Source organism: Protopterus annectens, chromosome 2.part1, assembly GCF_019279795.1.
Source record: "Protopterus annectens isolate FY-2018-M chromosome 2.part1, PAN1.0, whole genome shotgun sequence".
Classification (NCBI taxonomy): Eukaryota; Metazoa; Chordata; order Ceratodontiformes; family Protopteridae; genus Protopterus; species Protopterus annectens.
In genome coordinates, this window is record NC_056729.1 from 914,996,342 (window position 1) to 915,017,408 (window position 21,067).

General features: G+C 41.3%; 1 protein-coding gene across 1 annotated transcript in view; it reads left to right on the forward strand.

Moving 5' to 3' along the window:
* WWC2 (WW and C2 domain containing 2) overlaps positions 1-21,067 on the forward strand; it is a 1,656,421-nt gene that overhangs the window by 926,710 nt on the left and 708,644 nt on the right. The window contains exon 10 of the mRNA XM_044062544.1: positions 14,174-14,263. Coding sequence (XP_043918479.1) covers positions 14,174-14,263 — 90 coding nt within the window. The remainder of the gene's footprint in view (positions 1-14,173; positions 14,264-21,067) is intronic.

Genomic DNA, 21,067 nt, shown 5'->3' on the forward strand with positions numbered 1-21,067 from the left:
GAATGTCTAGCCATAGTGTGGGCACTGCAGAAACTTCAGCCTTATCTGTATGAAAGAAAATTCACTGTAGTTACAGACCACAATCCCCCATCATGGTTACACAGAGCCAGACAGCAAAATACCAAGTTGCTAAGATGGAACCTAGAGTTGAAAGCATATATGTCATGTCAGTGCAGCACTGCAGTGGGATTAGCAATGCCAATGCAGATGGGCTCTCAAGACAGGGAATGGGGTTAGGTATGCTCAGATAGACCTAACCCTCTCAAGCAACGTTTCTCAAGGGTCACTTGAAAAACTAGCTTAGGTAGATAATTCTGTCATTTGTAAATATTAATGTAACCCACATGTTTGCTCTCTTTGTTAAATCCAACAAAAAATAAAAGGAAGAGGTAAGGCAGATGGCAGAATTCCAGGTTCAAAAGTTTATTGAATACATACAAGTTCAGAAAGTTTTAGCACTTTCATAGTACTTCTCTGTGAATTTATTAACTAATATGTTAGCCTTTTCTGTATTTAATTTGACACTGTTATTTTAAATGTTAATATGGAGGGCAGGGGTCATTTCTGTGCTTAGTTTGCTTATAAGTGTTTTTTTTTTTTTTTTTTTTTTTTTTTTACATTTTGTGAGTATGTCTGATGAAGCCGTAGAGAAGTACTGTGAAAGCACTAACATTTTCTGAATTTGTTTGTATTCAATAAACTTTTGAACCTGGAATTCTGCCATCTGCATTACCTCTTCCTTTTATTCTTCGGTGGATTCTTTCTCGTATTGGGAGAGGTATGCATTTGGAGTTGCGATTTCCTTGTCAGCCTCTTTGTTGAATTTTGAACTTCAACAATGTAACCACATTGCACTCTGCTGGAGGAAAGCTGATAAGTCAAGCATTGTATAATTGTTTGATCTAAAACTCTGAGCCGGGATGTCTAGATGAAGGGATTATTGCTATTGTTTTGAGACCCGGAGTTAATTGCTGTCATTTGCATGTATAATGTCTTTTATTGCTGTAGCTTCCTGGCCAGGTGCAAGATCAAAAGAGCTGCTAAACTCCTTGTTTCTGTTCGCTTGGGAACCAGAGAAAAAAATGATGTAATCTGAAATGAGTCATTAGTACTGTGCTATCAATTTAAGGACAGACAGACTCAAAGCATTTGACATTTGTCTTCAGAACATCCATCTCACCATCACTCTGCCTGTGTCTGTATGTAAGTAGGCCCTTAGACTTTAGTGTCTCTTAGAAATAGCCAGGAAATAGGAAGATTAGACTATTTTTTTTCTGAATTGATGTCAGAACTATTCTACAATATCATTTTGAGCATTTTCCTGTGTCTTAACTCTTGACTAGCACTGTGTAGTAAGAAGTATTGTCTTGTGTTGTTATTGTTTATGATTAAATATTTTAAACCTTTCAACTGTGGCTATTTTGTGTAGAGATAATTTAAGCTCTAGAGTGTATTGCATGTATATAGTGATACTGTACAAAGCCACTCTAAATAACCTTGCTGCTCAGTCACACTTATTGTTTGGATAATAATATTGCACAGTAATAATTGGACACCCCTTGAGAAGGGCCTTATTAGTAACTGATATTAGTGGTTGGTGGTGGTGATTACTATCTCATAGCGTGGTAGGAAGGGGCATAGCTGGAGAACCTGTGCCAGCCTTTGCCAGGAGTCTGTGTGTTTGTATATAACTCATATCTCTGTGTTTGTGTGTCAGCTACTTGGGCAGGGACACAAAGTGCTGGTTGGACAGAGGGGATGCTGGAGGTTTTAGCTTGCCCACTAGGCTGAGATCTGGACCCTGTAGCTGTGCCAGTGGGGAGTCTTATTGGGGATCTGGAGAGAAAGGGAGAAACCAGCCCCAGACTGACCTGTGTTGTGTGTGCTCTTAAGGGAAATTGTACTTTACTGTGCGTGTATTTGTTATCCTTCCCATTGTGGACATCCGTCACTGGTGTTAGTGGTGAGGATTGAGGCTCCTTGATTGCTGGGCCAGTGCACGGGCATCACAGTCCTGTACATGTTTGTAAGACCTTTTTGTTTTTTTTACCTTGGACCTCGTACAGCTGCATAGGGTGTCTGTCATTTGTTATCTGGCGCCACTCGTTTGGCATCTCCAGCTGTAGTGATCAAGGCAGGATGCTACACTGGCTAGTTTTAAAAGGTCACACAAGGCCTACCGCTCTTTATTTTAGTCCAGATTTTATTCTGTTTGGTATTAAAACTACAAAATAGTATTAGCTATGAATTAAATAGTGTTTTTATTATAATAACTGCTTAATTTTATTAAAATGTTAATAAATTTGAATTTTGATAAACTTGGTAATAGTATCTGCTTCAGAGAAGCTAAAAGGCAGCTTTCATATGAGTTCTTGTACCTAGTCCCCACTAAAGTGCAATTTGATTAAATCTTCAGAGTAGTCCAGTATTAGCTTTGAAGAAGGGCTTGTTTTTGGGACTAGATACTAAAACATAGCTCAGCCTGGAATGTGCTTCATTGATTCAGTGAAGGTGATTTTCAGTGCAGTTTTGCTCAGCTGCCGTAGATCCACTAGATAACATGATGCATAGATTTATTTATTTCAATGTCTTCATTTCTTGTTGCATTTGTACTTGTAATGGTAATAGCTATGTTAAAGTCTGGGATCATGCTACAACAGTAGGGCATTTCAGGGGCTCCCAATTGAAATGTTGGCACTTGTACTGTTGTATGCCAACCCTGACCCCGACCTCATCCCTCAAAAAAGGCCAAAATTGCAGGTGAAACATTGCTCTCTTCCTTTAAACATTTTTTTTTTTGCATGGGGCAAGTTCCTCTGCACCCTGCACTGACATATGTCACCTCCAAGCTTGCAGTACCTTAGTGAAATGGCCATCTTGGACTTGACTTGCTGAAGTTGATCCTGACCTTTCACATGGTCACCTATTTCATGTCTTTAAGTTGTGATGTTAGATCATTCAGTAACTGAACACTAAACTTGGAAGTACTGCGCAACTCTCACTAATCAGCTCCTGTAAAAGCTGCCTTTAAATAAAGTAAGACCTCCCTCCATATTTTGAATAGTGTTAGCCTCACACCACTTAAGGTTTCTGTCAGTTAATATTATTGCAGAGTTGGCCACACTGCCATATGAAGCAGTTTGAAAACTCTTGGATTTGAGCTGTTTGGTTTCATTTTTCACAGTATCTGTTTCTTGTATGATGCAGACATTTGCATAATTTAGAGTACTGATCTTGGAGGATGGAGCTATTAGCAGTACGGATTGTCAGATGCTTTCTCCTCCCACTTCCCTGAGGACTGCTTTGTGTGTGTGCATGTTTTAATGCTAAAGTCATCATTGTGTAGGCACTCAAAATGTGTCTGCCTAAGGTGACTCTAAATACCATGGTTATGTAAATATTCTGTACTCCATGAATTGACTAATTGCGTGAAATGCATTTACCTGATTCTAGCTACTAATATGAAACCTTTGTTCAGTATTGTATCTGCATCCTGTATTAAATGTACCCTGGTTAGTGCATGCACATTAACTCTCATTTTTTTCTGTTTGGTTGATAAGAATACATCATTGTAAATGTATTACCACTTTGTTTCTGTATTATATCATTGTATACTTTCCTTTTTGCCTGGTCTTGGCTGAAAAGGGTCTATGGGCCAAGTCATCTATCTGGTTAAAAATTAAGTTTGACTGCTTCACCATGGCCAGTTTAAGTATTGTGATGCATGGGATACAGAGCATAAAATCAGTTCTGGAATGGAAATAATCCATATTGGCCACTGCTGAAGATACTGACAGACAAAAACAAGAGTTCTGTTTTACATCAGCTGAGGTACTAAGATGATGTTTTAATAAATGCAGTGCAAGTTTTATTCAAACTGTTTTGTCATATTTTAATATACAATAAGTTGATTTTATTAAAATAGTATAAAAGATTGGTGGCAGTCTTGAGGGATACTTTTCTTATTTTCATATCTTCCATTCCAAATATTCTCATTTATTTCTTTAGAAATTTACCCTCCTTTGTTATACTGTCATTCTAGGGTCCTTGAAGCATCCTTGCTATTGCAAATCAGGTTCCAGCCTCCCCCCCCCATAAATATTCCCTGCTGAAAGCAAATTATTTCCCCCAAATTCCTCCAGATTCTCTTAATCTCTATAATAGTTTTAGGTGGAATATAAATTCATGTCAGTGTAATCCTCCTTCCTTGACAATAACCCCTTATTGCTATAAGTCTGCCATTATCTCTCCTCTCCTCTTTTGTCACCATTAACAATCACTATTACCCCCTTTTCCAATTTCCTCGATGCCCTGCCTGCATACTCATTCTGAAGTCCCTTATTTGCCAAATTCGCATGATCATTTCTATCCAAATGTGTCTCCTGTAACACTGCTGTTTACAACCTATGAATTAACTAAAATGTGCACTGCTGTATTTAATATACAAGTAGTAGGGCCTAGGCTGCCGGGTATGCAACTGCCTGCATTCACTTCTCTCGGTATCGAACTTTAATTTATTTTCTCTGAACTGCTTGCCAGTTCCCCTGTAAATACGAATCACGATCGCTCTTTAACAAATGCCTCGGAGCACATTCCTCATTCATTTCTTGATTAACTGCCTGCAACTGTAGACAAGCTTTTGGCACTTGTTGATGGAAAAATGGGTCCCCTCAAATTATAAGTGGAATGATCCCAGTTATTCTTATTAGTGGGAATATATAATTATCGACCATGGTATGAGTAAGGCCATTCTTTAACCAAATGGGGGAGGTTATTCTCAGAACAAAAAGGGAAAATTGGTAGGCTTGAAATGGTCCACAAGAGCAGCTAGCCTAGTACTTACCTATGAATCAATACAACTAATAGCTGTACTGATGTAAGAAGCAACTCTTGTTAAATATAAGACTACCATTTTTTTTTATTGTAGACTGTTTTCTTAGAGAAAACAATTTCTTGTCTGCAACATAAATTAAGAATATTACCCTATGCTTCCCACCTGTATATAAAATGGGAAATTTTTATATTGAATGCATTCCAGTCAAGAAAAGTACTTTCTTTAATAATGAATAGCATAAACATCAGTCACTGATGACATCCACTCCATCTCACAGTTAAAATATCTCTACATACTGTACAGAACTACCTTACAATATAATATGAAGTTTACTTTAAGACATTTATTATTCACATTTTACTAAAAACAAAACATTTTTCTATTACTTAGTTATATCTTCAATCTTGGCATTGTCCTCCTAAGCATTCATGACAAAGTGGGAATTATGTCTTAGAGTCTTGGTCAATTTAACACAGTCAACAAACTTGAGTCCTTGTGTTGCTTGCTGGTTGAAGTATAGTTGTTCTGTCCAAACTACATCTTATGCAATTGACACTTATATAATTTTTCTATTTCTTTTCTCATCATCTTGCTCATCCTGTCACTGGTTCAAATCCAGGTACTCCTGATTTTTCTAGTCGGCTCCTGGGCTTTTTTTGTGTCACTTTTACTTTCCTTTACAACAATGAAAAATGCTTCAATAAGTTTTTTCTGTGGGTTTTGCTGTTGTCAGAAGCAGAGGCATCTTCAGCTTGCTGACTCGCTCTTTCCTGGGTAAACTTTTTAATGTCCTCCTAAGCTGTTATCCAAAAATGTATTTTGTGCTCAAATTGGTACTGCATGTAGCTGCAGTATAATTTTGCCAACATGTGACCAGATGTTGAGGAGTAATGCTTAAGAAGGTCACCGGATCAGCAGAGAAAGTGGTCATTTCATGTGCTGCAATGTGAAGCTCATGAACCTTGACCTCAAGAATGCAGGTCAGATTTGATGTTAGAAAGTTGTGCATTTTTTAAGTGATTGTTCTTTTGGCACAGTGGCAACATAGCAGCAGTAAAAGAAGAAAAACTTTTTGTTTACTTTGCCTTGACATCCAGGTTGGGAATCTGCTGTGTAGATGTACCAATATTGTCTACTAGTATGGAATAATTATTGTTTTTTTGTGTAAAAAAAATAAATAGTTTAGTTCTTATGTAAAGATGCATTTGAAGTTGTTTTCATTTATCCTCTACCTGTGGGAATATGGATTCGGTACGGATTCCACTCGGCCGCATTTTCCAGCATCAGATCCGAGCTCCAAGCTCTTCCCCTACCCACAATGCCCCTGTCTCCCTCCTCCCCTCAGATTTCGTTTGCTGCGTGTCTAGCTAGCATCGTGGTCTGTTGCTCCAGGTTCCTGGTAAGTAATTTAGCAAAAATGTGTCCATCTCTTCTCAATTTTCTGTGGCCTTTTTTAGGTTCTTGTTACTTCTAGTTTATTCCTACCCTTGCACCCAGGCGTTGGTCTTCTAAACCCTTAAAAAAAGGGGGGGCCTCTGCTTTCCTTCCCCTTTCTAACTTAGTAGTGTGATGCGTGTGCTTTCCAACACCATGGCTGTGAGACCCCCAAGAAAGGATTTCAGAAATGCACAGGGTGTGGCCAGAAGCTTCCCCCTTCTGATGGTCATTCTGTGCATGGTTTGTCTAGGGGTTCCTCACCTGGACCCCTCCTGCTCAATCTGCGTGGGATTCAACCCCTGAGCATTGATTAAGAGGAGGAACAAGATGACCCTCAGAGACCTCCTTCCTACACCTTCCTTGGTGGCCTTTGCTTCAACTTCCACTTATGCTGCTGCTTCCTCTGCCCCGTCCTCCAGGACTCAACCTCCCACTAAGAGGGTCGGGGATGGGAAGAAGCACAAACACAAAGACCATGGTAGGCCCAGGAAGCGGTCATCCGACCAAGCTTCCTCAGCCGACTCCGGCTAAGTCTCCTACAGCTGCCAGCCCTGGCTCCCCTTGGCTCCATTCACCCTGCTTTTCCCCGGAGCCGGAGTTTTCTTGGGGCCAGTCCCTTTTATCAGCCTCTCCCTGGTGCTACTTCAGGCTAGTTTTCATGGCTTCCTCCTCCCGGTCCACCCGCAGCCTCTCTGAAGCTGATGTGGACAGGATGATGCAGAAATTCATCCGGACCCAGATTCAGATGGGAGTCTTGCCTGCCCCCTCCCCCTCTGGGGCTGGGAGCATGCAGTCTGCCTTTATGCCCATTACTCCTTCGCTAATCTGACCTCTGGCTTTGGAGTCCTTGGTTCTGAAGCTCCTCAGCATCTAGGGATCAGCACCGATTGTACCTCAACACCGACCATTGCCCTGAGTGGTTCAGCTCTGACTAGCTTGGAGCCCACAGCCTAGGTATCGGCTTTGGGGCTCTCGGAGTCTGCCCTTCCACTCGGATTCTTGGCAGATGGAGGCTCTGGTCTGGCTCCCCCCATTGGCACAAAGAGTTACGGACCCAATTTTTGTTCCAGCTTCTGGGATTCATTCTCCTCCTGCTTTTAATGTGGTGGAAAGGGTCCTCTCAGTTCCGTCAAGACCCTTGATGTTATCGTCCTCTTGAGTCCATCCTGGCTCCCTCACTTTCTGGTTCGGATTCTGCCATCCTGCCCCTTCAGGGACAGCCTGTTGCCTCCCTGCCCCAGAGAATTCCCCCACGTGAACAGCCAGAAGTTTCTGAGTCCTCCCTAGAGATCCCTCCTGAGCTGCTTCCTTTGAAACGTACGTGTAAAAGGAGGCACTTGGACTCCCCACCAGAGTTCTTCACAGAAGACACTGATTTAGAGGCAGGGGAGGTTCCCCCTCTGTCACCCTCAGAGGATGTCTCCTTTGGAGACATCATGGAAATCCTTCACCAGCATGGGGGGGGGGGTCAGTCCAAAAACCAAACCTGATGAGTCTGTGTTCCTGGAGGTATTTGGCACAGGATCCTCTACCTCCAGGATATCCCCTCCTGTGGATCCACTTGTGATTTAGTTACATCTCTGACATGGAAGGAGCATGACATGGTGGAGCCCATTCCTAAGCGCCCCAATAGGATTTTGAGTGTGCTGTCAGATAAGCAACATTGGTCTAAGGAGTCCCCGGTTTGTGCCATGGTGGTGGCGGCAGCCACCAAGAAAATCTTGCTCAGGAGAGCTCTACGGTCCATCACCTGACCAAGAGTTCCAGACCATGGACCATTTTGGGAAGTGGCATGTGTGCTGAACTACATGGCACATGTGATCAGACTTCAGCAAGGCCTGGTCAAGGAGGTTGCTTAGTCTGCCCCAGGGTCCATGTCGGTGGACGAGCAGAAGGGTGTTCTCCTCCCATATGGCCACCCTCACTTTTGTTTCTAACACCTCTGTGGCTCCTGTCCCATGCTACCGAAGGTGCTGATAGAGTGGCTGGTATAGGCGTTGCCATCAGGCGTCATGCCTGGCTCCAGCTTTGTGCATTCTCTGAGCCCTTCAAGGCATCTTGTATGAATGCCCCATATGATGGTTCCACTCTTTTCGGAAAGACTGTAGGAGACATGCTGGTCTAGAGCAAGAAAGACTGGAAGACCTTGTCTACTGTCGGGATCCACTTCTCAACGCCTCAACAATCCTTTTCCCAGAATCAGCAAAGGGCGAAGAAGATGTGGTTTCAGAAGTTTCAAGGTTATTCCCATGATGCTCAGGACTCGCCCTCCCCCAGACACAGAAGGGAATATGACAGACATAGTCTTTGTGGCTGAGGGGGTCCAAGGAACCAGGGATCTCTGCAGTCATTCCCGGACAGACCCATGCAGCAACCTTGAAGGGTTGCTCTACTGCTTGTCTCTGGAGGCAGTCAGGGGATGTCTCTTGCTACACCCAACAGCCTGGGAGTCAAATTGTTGGGTGTTGCAAATCATATCTGAAGGATACAAAATCCCCTTCATTCAAATGCCAATCCCGCCCAAACACCTCACAGACGCCCCACTTGCACAAAGGGAGGAAGCAGCACTGGAAATTTCCAAGCTGCTCAAAAAACGAGTCATCCAACCCATACCCCCAGACCAGTCCAGATCAAGCATCTGTTCCAGGTTCTTTTTAGTGCCAAAGAAGACGGGGGACTTAATACCCATCCTGGATCTTTCAACCTGTCTGTTGCCAAGACAAAATTCTGGATGGTCACTTCTCCAGTCTATTTTGCCCTTCCTGCAGAAAAATGACTGGATGTGCTCAGTGGACCTCCAGGATGTGTCCTATCACATCAAAATGGACAGGCGCTCTCGAAGGTTCCTCCGCTTTCAGCTGGGAGCCAGTCATTACCAATTCAGGGTGCTACCCTTTGGTCTCACCCCCCTCTCGGGTGTTCACCAAAGTGATGGTAGTGGTGGCGGCTCACCTCCGGCTGTAAGGGGTTCCAGGTCTTCCCGTACCTGAACGATTGGCTCCTCTCTGCCTCCTCCAGACATTGCCTCTTCCAAGTCAGGAATCTCCTTCTCCAAACCGTCCATCAGTTGGGCATAACTGTAAATCTCAACAAGTCCCTATTGGATCCGGTTCAAATTCTAGACTTTATTGGAGCTTGGTTAGACACAATTCAGAGCAAGGTTTTTCTGACTCCAGATAGACTTAAGTTCCTCAGACCCAATATCCCTCTGCGGAATCAGTTCTTCGGGCATTGGGGTCCATGGCGGCTATGATCACCCTCATCCCCGCAGCTGATCTGCATATGAGGGTTCTCCAGTGAACCCTAGTGATCCATTGGTCCTTACTAGATGTAGCATTATCCCATCCAGTTCATTTGTTTTGAGCCTTCAAGGATTTGCTTCACTGGTGGCTTCAGTCCTCGGATCTTCTTCTGGGTCGTCCTTGTATCCTTCCGGCCCCGATGACCACTGTGACCACGGATGCCTCCCTACTCGGGTGGGGGTGGAGGGCATTGCATGGGAAGCACAGTCCAAGGCACGTGGTCTTCTCTGAGACCAAACTGCATGTCAACATCCTGGAGATGAGGGCAGTGTGTTTCTGGCATTGCAAGCTCTTCATGCCCATCTTCCCCTAGGGACGATTGCTATCCAGACAGACATGTCTGTAGTCTGGTACACCAACAAACAGGGGGGAACCAGTTCTTATCTCCTTTGTCGCAAAGCCATAAGACTGTGGGAGTGGGCGATCTCCACAGTCTGTTTTCTGGTGGCAACCCACATACCGGGGAGGTCCAACATTCTGGCAGACAGGCTCGGCAGATCTATTCTGATGCCTTACAAGTGATCTCTGAATCCTTCAGCAGCAGAACAGATCTTCCTAAAGTGGGGTCAGCATTGCTGCATTCTCTTCGCCTCTCCTTCCAATGTGAAGGGCAGCTAGCATTTTGCTCTGTATCCCCCTCCAGGGGAGTCCCACAGAGATGCTCTGGTTCATGTTTGGAACTCTGGTCTTCTGTATGCTTATCCTCCACTTCCTCTGATCCTGAAATTCATTCAGAAAGCTAGACAGCTGGGGAACTTAGTGATCCTCATTGGCCCCTTCTGGCCTCCCCAAGTATGGTTCCCTTCTCTGGGGTCTCATGTAGTGTGTCCTCCTTGGACATTAGATCCAGTTCCGGATCTGATTTTGCATCCCTCAGGGATCCCACACCCAAATCTGGTCAGTCTGAAGCTTACAGCTTGGCTGCTCCTGTTTCAGTGATAGTTAGGACACCTGGTTCTGATTAAGAAGATTTTGGTACCGTCTTACAAATCGTCCACTAAAACAGTTTACTCTGCTAAGTGAAAATGTTTTTCAATATGGGCATCTCAGCATGATTTGGATCTTTTCACTGCTCCAGTTCCTGCCATCCTGGAGTTTTTGCTAGATATTTTTCATCGGCGTGCCAGCTGTTCTATGATTTAAGGTTCAGCTGGCAGTTATCTCCAGTTTTCATATAGGAGACAAGTTGGTTTCCCTAGCTTCTTCCAAGCATTGTAAAGCCTTTTTGAAAGGTAGCTTTTTACTTCAGCCCCCAATCAAGGACCCTACACCACCTTGGGGTCTTACTCTAGTTCTACAAGCCTTGGTTTCTTCCCCCTTTGAACCTGCAGCTACAGTGGATTTGCAATTTCTGTCTTGGAAGACAGCTTTTCTGGTTGCTATTACCTTGGCTAAAAGTGTGTCGGAGATTCAGTCCTCCTCTGTTAAGCCTTCTTATATGGTGTTCCATAAAGATAGGGGTGTCCTTATGCACGAACCCTTTCTTTCTCCCGAAAGTGGCTTTTGAATCTAACATTAATCATGTTGTCAATCTCCCTGTTTTCTTCCCCAACTTTCAGAATAAGGGAGAGTATAAATTGTACTTGCATGACGTTCATAGGCAATTGCATTTTTATTTGCATAGAACAAAGTCTTTTCGCAAGTCTGATCAACTTTGTTTCCTTTTCTAAGCCTTTCTTAGGGGAAACCTGTGTCCAAACTGACTGTTGCTCATTGAATCTCTCAATGCATAGTACGGGAGTATACAGTCAAAGGTTTATCTCCACCAGGCCAGATTAAGGCACATTCTACTCGGTCTATGGCTACTTCAGCAGCTTTTTGGTCTAGGGTTTCCTTGGATGACATTTGCTCTGTGGCTACTTGAGCATCTTTGCACATGTTTATTTTGCACTATAAGTTGGATCTCCTGTCCAGAGGCAGGGCATCCTATGGCTCTGCCATGCTCTGGAATATCCTTCCATGAGGACCTCCCAGGGTCTTTTGGTAGCTGGGAACTCTTCACAGGTTGAAGATAAGATGAAAACAAATACTTCAGATAAAGAAGTTGTGTACTCACCATAACGTTCCATCTGAGCTGTTGCTTTTCATTTGTCTTCAGTCATCTCTCCTTCCCCCTGCCTTTTGCGGGCTGTGTGGTGCACTGGGTGGAAGGAGACATGGCCCTTACTTTGGCAAGCCTTTGTCTTCCTGTAGTGCTTTCAGGGTACCAATAGCAAGGTGAAAGGTTCTTGGTTAGGCCAGGGTCTACTGTCTGCAGCGAACTCGATCTGAGGGGAGGAGGGAGACAGGGGCATTACGGATAGGAGAGGAGCTTGGAGCTTGGATCTGATGCTGGAAAATGCAGCCGAGTTGGATCCGTGCTGGAACCGTATTCCCACGAGTTGAAGACAAATGAAAAGCAACAACTCGGATGGAACATTATGGTGAGTATATAACTTCTTTTTTTTTGTACATGTTGAGTGAACATTTTGCAGTAACGCAATCATTGCCATTATTTGGCCACTGACGCCATCTAGAAATGTCACTGATATGATTGTGGATGCCTTGCCATCTAGGATGAAATACTCCACTAACTCCTAGAATCTCAAACTTGTAACATTCTTTGAACAAGTTTTTCATACTATAAGCAGGAGTTTTGATTAAAAAAGGAGTATGATGTGTTAACTCTCAACATCTTAACTGCTGGAAAACATTTCACATAGTGTGGGGCAATCCTGTTAATAAAGTAACAAATTATTTGTGAATTAAGAAATTGCCATATGGAAGGCCTTTCTGGAGTACAATACAAACCTATTTCTAATATGCTTAGTATCTTGTTTCTTAACAGAGTGCTTTGCTGACTGTTCTTTAGCCTGCTTTTTCCACAGCTGCATCTTGTGGTTTTGATATAGCAAACTTATAGAATCTTACTGGTCCCAGTCAGTCCATTAAGCTTGCTGTACAGAAACATTTTAGTGTACTTTTTCTCTGCTGTGTTACCAAATAATGGACTGTAGGTTACTTGTTAGTGTTCCTGTCCTTGCGTAAAGACTGCAGTCGAGGATTTGAACTCTGGTAAAGTCACCCTTGTATAAAGTACCCCCCCCCCCCATACTCTTGTGATTTTGTACTGTATACACATGCCTTGATATCTATATTTGTCTGCTTTTGTGGTTTTTATGGCCTCTTGCTGTGGATATTTTTTTAGTATTTTGGCTGTCTCGTTCTGCAGCTTTGATTTAAAATTTATTTAGCAATGCATGAGTGTTAAATGCTTTTCCTTCAAGTTTCTTTTTTGTCTTGTTTCCATGTTTTTATTCACATTTATGATGGCTGGGGTTGGAGTCTTACTAAGAAAAACTATTTGGCTTCTTCCTATTCTTTAGTGCCACTCAAATATAAGCCTACTCCGGGTACGGGGTTAGGATAGGCAATTGCTAGAAGAGGAGGAGGAGGGATATGGGCTGAAAAAGAACATGGCAGAACAACACGGTTGGTAAGATGACAAAAGTCATATGCCAAAACTTAATGCCTTGCCCTTTTAGCCCTGCTGTTACACTGAGTACATTACGTAGCTTTACTTTGATAGTTTCCTATGGGTTTTCTGATGTAGTTAACATGCAAAATAACATTAAAGACAGCAACCTGAACAGGTGATAATTACATTCAGTAATTTTTCTGTTAACGTGATCTAGAATATAACACGTCAGCTCGAAAAGTCACTATATGGCATAGAGAGATAAAGCCCTGACTGTCACAGGTGACGCAAGTCTGAATAATGACTCGGGTGCCTCTGTTTGCTAGCTTGGGAGGATGGACGTGTCTGGCCATTGCCAGTTTGCATGTCCTGGAAGGAGGGAGGTGGCTGTGACTTGCCACATTGGTGACAACTAGCGAGAGCACTAGGTGTCCATCAAACCTGCCATGTGCAAGACATACTTTGAGCCGATGGTTCTCTTTGAAGGGCAGGTATTGCAGAGATTGGAAGAGCTACCGCAGGGGAGAGGAATGATCCATTGGGGAGAATGTGGGCTGCCCTGCAAGACCGCCAAGGCTGGCCAACTCCCCACCACCACACTCTTGTGAGAAATAGATGAGCTCATTGGGAAGTCCTGGTCAGGGCAAATGGGAGGGAGGGCTGTAATCTTCCTAGAAAGCCTTGGCCGCTGTTAGTAATCAAAATGGTTGACTAGATGCAGGTATTGGAGCAGTCTGGCTTGGTCCTGCAGAGATGCAGAAAAATAAAAATACAAAAAAATTCAGCTTGCTAGATTAAATGGGTTGTAGATGAGTTAAATAACTTCTGAAGATTAGAAAATAAGTGTGCATTTTAAGTGCATTTCAGCTGAAGCTTGATATAGAGATGATCTTTTAGCAACTTTTTCAGCTCTTGGCACCAGCATATGCAGTAGTAGCTTAAAGTATGTGTACAACTATAGATGTATAAAAATAAAACTGAATGTATCTTAAAGTATGTATATGGCTATAGATGTATGAATAAAAAAACTGGATGCTGTTTAACCACCACATCTTGGTGGGGGGGGGGGGTATCAAGTGCTAGGCAATGACTTTTTTAGCCAAGTTATGTCAGACCTATTTATGTCTACATTTCTCTTTTCAGGTTAAAACTACAAGAGAAACGGAAGGAGTTGGTCCGAAAGCTTGAAGAAACAACACGATTAGCAACATATTTACAGTCACAACTTAAAAGGTCAGACAGTAACTTGAAATATTCAAGTGCCTTGCATTTCTTGTTGGTGCTTTAATAGTTTATAACTGCGGAGACACTTTGAGTGTACTGTATTGTATTTGCAAAAAAATGAAAACGGCGAGAAGTTTGAAATAATGTGAAAATATGAAAGAAGCTACACTTGGATGACTTGTAGGTAGAACACGTGTAGCTAGCACTGCAAGTGTACTTACTGAATGCACTGCTCTCCCAGACCCGCATCTTCTCCTTCTGAAAGCTCAATGTACCCCCCGTTTTCTTTTTTGTTTACTAGCTAGGGTAGCATGCTGCTCCAAATGGACCCTTTTCAGTCGTATCCTGTGAGCACATTCTGGTTAAGTGATTTTCTCACAGTCACACTGGGCAAATGGAAGTGTGGTGAATTAAATCCAGGACAGCAGTCTTCAAATCATTAACAGTTCATAGCTATAATCCTCTGCGCTGACTGACAGATTTTTTTTCCTATGATTACAGCATTATGCGATTCAGTTTGTCAGGTATAGTAAGGTGATGTAGTATCAAGAACAATGCCGATCTGAGATGTCCTTGCTTAACTCTTTTTTTGTTCCTAACTTAAGTTTTGTAAGATAATTTGGGACAAAGTCTTCACATGAATTAGTATGCATCATTGCCAGTTTTAGTTCTCAGCATAGGTATGTGTTTTTTCTTTTACAGCAGTCCTTATTTGAAAGCACTGTTAAAATTAGTCAAAACAAAATTTACATTGAATTTCCTAGTAAACCTGACCATTTTTAGTACTGAGTTTCAAAGCTTCTGAAATTTATTTGTATCCATCCTTTCTATTATTCATTTAGAAAAATAAGCAAGCCTGTAAGCGTGTTTGCTTGCGATTTAATTTGTTATTCAGAGCGAGTTTGTATGTGAAACATTTTATTTCAATCACATGCTAGATGTAATTTCTTAAAATATATTTTTAACATTAAACTAGACTTCTTTTTCTAATGGCTTTTACAGTGGTAGTGTTTTAAATGCTGCACAGGATTTCCTGAATTAAGTGATTGTTTATTTGTTTAATTTAACAGAATCTTTGTGACTTTGTCACATTTTTATATATGTGAACGAACAGCTGCTACATTTCCTAGTTTCTTTTCTCTGTAAAATTGATTGATGTGAACAGTTTGTGAAGTAAGGTTATAAACGGTTTGCAATAAATGTCAAACAAGATTTCTAGGTAGACCAAACCTTTTATAAAAATATTTTCTGAATGGTTCAAAAATGGTGTGTGTGTGTGTGTGTGTGTGTGTGTGTGTGTGTGTGTGTGTGTGTGTGTGTGTGTGTGTGTGTGTGTGCTCGCTCGCTTGCACGCACTTGCTCATGCTTCCACAGATACGTGAACTATATGTGTGTTTTGCTGCTTAGCACGTAACTGCTCTGGGTAACATGGCTTGTAAGAGGGACATAAAAATACCTCTTTGTTGAATTTTTTTTACCAAACTTTTAAGCCTTCTGATCAAAATCAAATCATATTTGATCTTTAATATACTTTTTTGAAGTGGGGCTGTTTATTCTGAAGTTGCAATGGGGAGCAGTTATTTTACAGTAATTGCAAGTAAAAGAGCAGCATTTTAATATCTTCAGGTTTTTATTTATTATCTCTTACCCACTTACATTCAAAAGACTATCCCCCCAAAAGTAGTTACACAGCACAAGCACAGTTAGTGGCCAGATAAAGAAAAAACAAAGAACATATTTGTTGTTAATGTTTTTGGAAGTCTAAACTGAATTTTTATTTATATTTATTCAAACATTATTGACCAGGGTAGAACGCTAATGTTTAAGGACCAATTTCAGGCTCTGCCTGGGATATACAACCAACTGAAAAAAGTAAACAAGATTTTACAATTAATGCACATAAATGAGCTGTTACATTTGTGATTGATGCATAAAATTTACAATAGAAATAATCTTTAGGAAATGCACATTATTGTTTTATGTGTATGTATTGAATGGACTCTGCTAGTCAATAAAACCCATAAGTAATGTTCTACAAGGCAATGTCAAAGGAGTACTGTCCTTTCATCCTTTCAGCATGATCAGTTGACAGAAACCACTTTGTATACATAGCCCACAAGCAATAAATCAATGTATGTTTCTCTCACTGTTGTACAGATTGAGTAGTTTCGGTCAACTGTTTTAACAAGCGGGGTCTTTGCTAGATGTAAATTTCATTCCTGTCTCTCTCTTCAGTAATTATTACTTAGTTTGGTTTATTTGGCTGGCTGTGTCTAAGCAGTAAATGTTATGCTGTGCTCTGCTTTTACACCATGTGGCCACAAGTTGGAGGTAGACACAGAAGTAAATAAAATAAAGCTGCTTTAAGACTTTTTCTGTCAGCTAATTCTCTGTAGTCTGCTTCCCAAGTTCAGGTCTTGTTTTTTTTTTCACCAGAAATTTGTTGTTTCCTAAAGTTGATGTCCCTGAGTATCAGAGAATAATTTACTTAAGTTTAGTAATAACGTTTTTGGTTTGCTGTTTATCTGTATATATAATGGAGTGTATATCTTATTGTCTGTTATTTGTTAAAAGTCTCACTTTGTAAATGGGTCACTAGGCATAGTAGCTAATGCATGAGAGTTTGTTTCTTTTTTTTTCATTTGAAATGTTATTTATACTTCTGTTTCCTTATAGTCTTTGTGATTTCTGGTTGTAAAAACATTTGGAGTATGTAAATCATTTATAGAAGATTCCCCTATCAGTCTAATTCTAAGAGTGTTTCTTCATGCAAGAATGACGTGATTTCGTTTGAAGTATTTTTCTTCTGATAATTTGATTTAAGGCATTTAAGTACCACATGTGAATAACAGGAGAGAAATTTATTCCAAAACAAAATGATAAGCAGTACTTTAAGGTATTCAAATAAAATTGTGATAAGAGCTTTCAGAGTCGGTCCTCATATTGAAATTGGTTTTAGTAAGCTTTCATGGTACCTCATTTGACCAGTATAGTTTGTTTGTGTGTTTCGGCTTTTTCCCGGTTAGGGGTTGCCACAGCGGAACTCCGGTCTGCTAATGATTGGCAGTTGATTTTTACATACCGACTTGCCAGGCCTGACGCACAACCTTCAACGAAGATACGCCCATTCACTCATGTCTCCACGCAGAAGACGCTCTAGCTGAGAATCGAACAGGACATCGTCTTACTGTGAGGCGACAACGCTACCGCAACGCCACCACTGCGGGTTAGATCTGAGTGCTGTGCTTTGAAAATATTTTCCTTCTGACACCGGTGTAAAACTAAATGGGTGATGCAGATGAAGGGATTTATTTTCATGCTTTATAGCTTGTAGTAAATCTTAACACTGTTTATATTCAGGTAAATATTCTAAGCAGGTTTTGTTATGGTTAAGAATGGCAATGAAGTTCACATTATTTATAGATAGTCTTGTTGTTTAAAATTCCAAGGCTGTCAGTATTTTTTGACTGTTAAACTTCATGCAGTTTATGCATAAGAGGTTTATGAATTTGTGTTCATCAGTCCTTCAGACTCTTCTTAAGTAGTGTCAGAGGTCTTTCTTGATGGGTCCTTGTTTGGCTGCATTCTGTTCTACAATTTGTGATCCAGAAAAAATGGCTTATCCTTTAAGCTGAAAAGCAAGTGAATGAAACCAGCAACTAGAAATGTAGTATGCTGAAATCAAGAAGAAACACAGAAAAAAATCACTGGTGTGAAATTGAATTCCTGGTATGAAACTGGAAACCCAAGGGAAATGTTTAGGGATATATCCTACAGGATGAGGTTACTTGCAAACCAAGATACAGCTAAATGGGAATCACACTTGCAAAATTAATAGGGCCTCTTGCACATCATGAGTCATATCTTGCAGTGCCCACAAATCCCAGGAAGCTGTGTATGCTGTACAGCTACGTATTTTTAATACATTTGTTAGATCACAAATCTCCCTTTTCAGTTGCAAATTGAGAGTACTGTTTAGTCAAATGACTTACTCAGATTCACACAGGCAAAGGGAAGTAGAAGGAATTGAACCATATTCCCTTGACCACAGAAAGCAGCTTATTAACAGCTCAGAGCCTTAATACACTGCTCTAACTGCTAGGCAGATTTTGGTATGGAAAGTGCCATCCATAATCCAGACTGGGCTGTGGATCAGGATGGAAGTATTCATGTGTATATATATGTATATATATATATGTATATATATATATATGTGTATGTATATGTATATATATATGTGTATATATATATATATATATATGTATATATATGTATATATATATATATATGTATATATATATATATATATATATGTATATATATATATAGTTGAAGGCTTTGTGTTGTAATGGCACATCCTTAGCTGTAGTTTTCTATCATGTTGGTGAATATCCTGTGCTCTGTGGCCTTTCTCTTCCTCTTCTGTCTCCTAATTAGTTGCTGGAATGCTTGCTTCAAAGGTAGATACTGTGCTACCTCCTCACTGGCCTGCTTGATGCACCATTGGACTATGATAGCAAGTATGTCCAGTGATGTAGAAGCCATCAACTTAATGGACTGCACTACTCTGGACATTTTAACCTTCCCATGAGATGGCAGATTGGAGTAGTGCTTACTAGCTCCTCTCCTGCAGCTTTCCCTAGAGTAGTAGCTCACTGTCTACATGTGCTGGTCAGTTTGTGTACACATGACCAGTATCTTCTACCATTACATTCCCACTTCTTATTGAATCAATAACCCACCACTCAAAATACCAGCATAGGCTTCTGATTTTCAAATGTACCATCCCGTATGTGGCTCCTAGTATCCTGGGTGCTAGGTTCTTGGCTTCTGTTGACACCATTCTCACCTCCAGAGTCTCCAACTGCACACTGTTCAAATGTCTGTAGGCTGCTAGCAGGTGATGTAAGATAATTCACCTATGGCTGGAGGACATCATGCCACATCCTGGAGTAGCCTAGCAATTGAAGAACTGTTGCACAGGCATGGCATTCCTCTAGGATGTTCTGTAGTGATCCCTGTTCATCCACTTTATACCTCAACAAGCTTTACCTCAGCAACTCATTTAACCAGCAAAAAAATTGATTCACAGACATGCATAGACCAATTTGTTATACACATTGTAAATATCATTGACTGTATGTATAAGTTTTCCCACCCTTTTTTGCAGTTTCTGTTGATTGAATCTTGATCTTGTTGTAGTGTCATCAATCTCTTGCCTTGTATGCTTACAAAAGGTGTACCTGCTGCTGTCAATTTATCAAGCAGGATCTGTGCCATATATTTGAGGTAAGAGGGTGATGTGCCCAAAGTGTCAGCAGTTTATGTCTGCCATTTGGCATTGAAGGAAGAACCGCCTTGCTTACCTTGTAGCCCAAAATGTGATGGCTGTTAAGAGTTCCTTACATCTCGAATGGCAAAAGGATCCATATCACAGCCTCAGACATTGACAGCAGCACCACCATAAGCACATTCAGAGGGAACGTGTTAAAGTACCCCTGATACCCTACAGATGTTTAGCTCTTCTTCAGCTGGTTAACCTAAGTGTCAAACAAGAAACCATGAGTGGTACCCCCCTAGCTCCCATACTGGAGATGTGCATCATGGGATATAAGCAGTACCCAGCCCCCTGGTTGATCATTTGATGGATTTGACTGACTTGCCAGATAACAGACAGGGGGCTCTCTGAGTCCTCCATCTATGAACTTGGAGCAGAAGTCTTTCTTCCCAAGACTTCACTCAGGCCTAGTTAAACTGGTCTGTCCCACTTCGAGGGGTATTTCAGGTTTTTCCATGCCAGTCCCATAAATCAGAATGTAGATATCAGAAAAGGATTGCCTGCCAGCTTAGTTGGAGTCCCATTCCCTCTGTCCTCAACACCCTAGTTGTCCACTGCTTTTGAGGAGCTGTCTGTCTAATGTGAATGTGTTTTTAATAGCTTGAAATTCCTGTTACACTTAGAAGCACTTAGCAATATGTGTAAGAAAGGAGCCTCAGGATTCTTGCATCATCCTCTCCCTTGGAGCCTGTCATTAAGGATGCTTTTCAGACAGCTTGGCGACACCTTAACAATGTTCCTTCAGTGTCCTAGAACAAGGATGGACCTCTGTTAGATCCAGTGTTAGATTCTGCACTGGAACTCTCATTCTTTTCACTGGCCATAATCTACTTAAACTGTTATGTGTACATGGCACAAACATTTTCAAGTTCATCACCCTTCTCCATATTTATTCATATGTGGTTCTCAGATGTAACCATTAACATTAGGAAAACAAAGGTCATGCTATTCAGCACAATATCTTATTAGGAGAATTTGCCCCTAAGGTGGACCGGAAAAAATGCCACAGGTTAATAATCTGTGCTTGAATCCTGTGTTATACTTTACAGGAGTACACTGAGCAGAGTGGATGAGAGTTGTTGACCACAACTGTTAGCTGAGATATACAAGTATCCTGTTTTTTTTTTCGATTATTTATACAGATTATTGTTTCTAACAATTAATATATAGCACTTTTATTGCCTGCTTTTTAGTCTTTGAGTGTATTTTATTGCTATTAACTAATCTGCACAAATAACTGATTTGTTTGCAGTTAAAAGCATTCTGTATTTTTACAAATCTTTATCTGTTTAAAAACTTTCATTTGTGGCTTTCTCTAGTGCTTACTGTGTCTGTAGGCTATTGTTTTTGTCTCCATCCCCCCTCCCAGTTGGTGTCTTGCTGTTATACCTGGTGGCTTTGCATTTGCCCGCCCCTACTGTAAATCTGATCTGGGACACTCCTCCCAGTCTAGTGTCATTAGCTGATTCTACCTA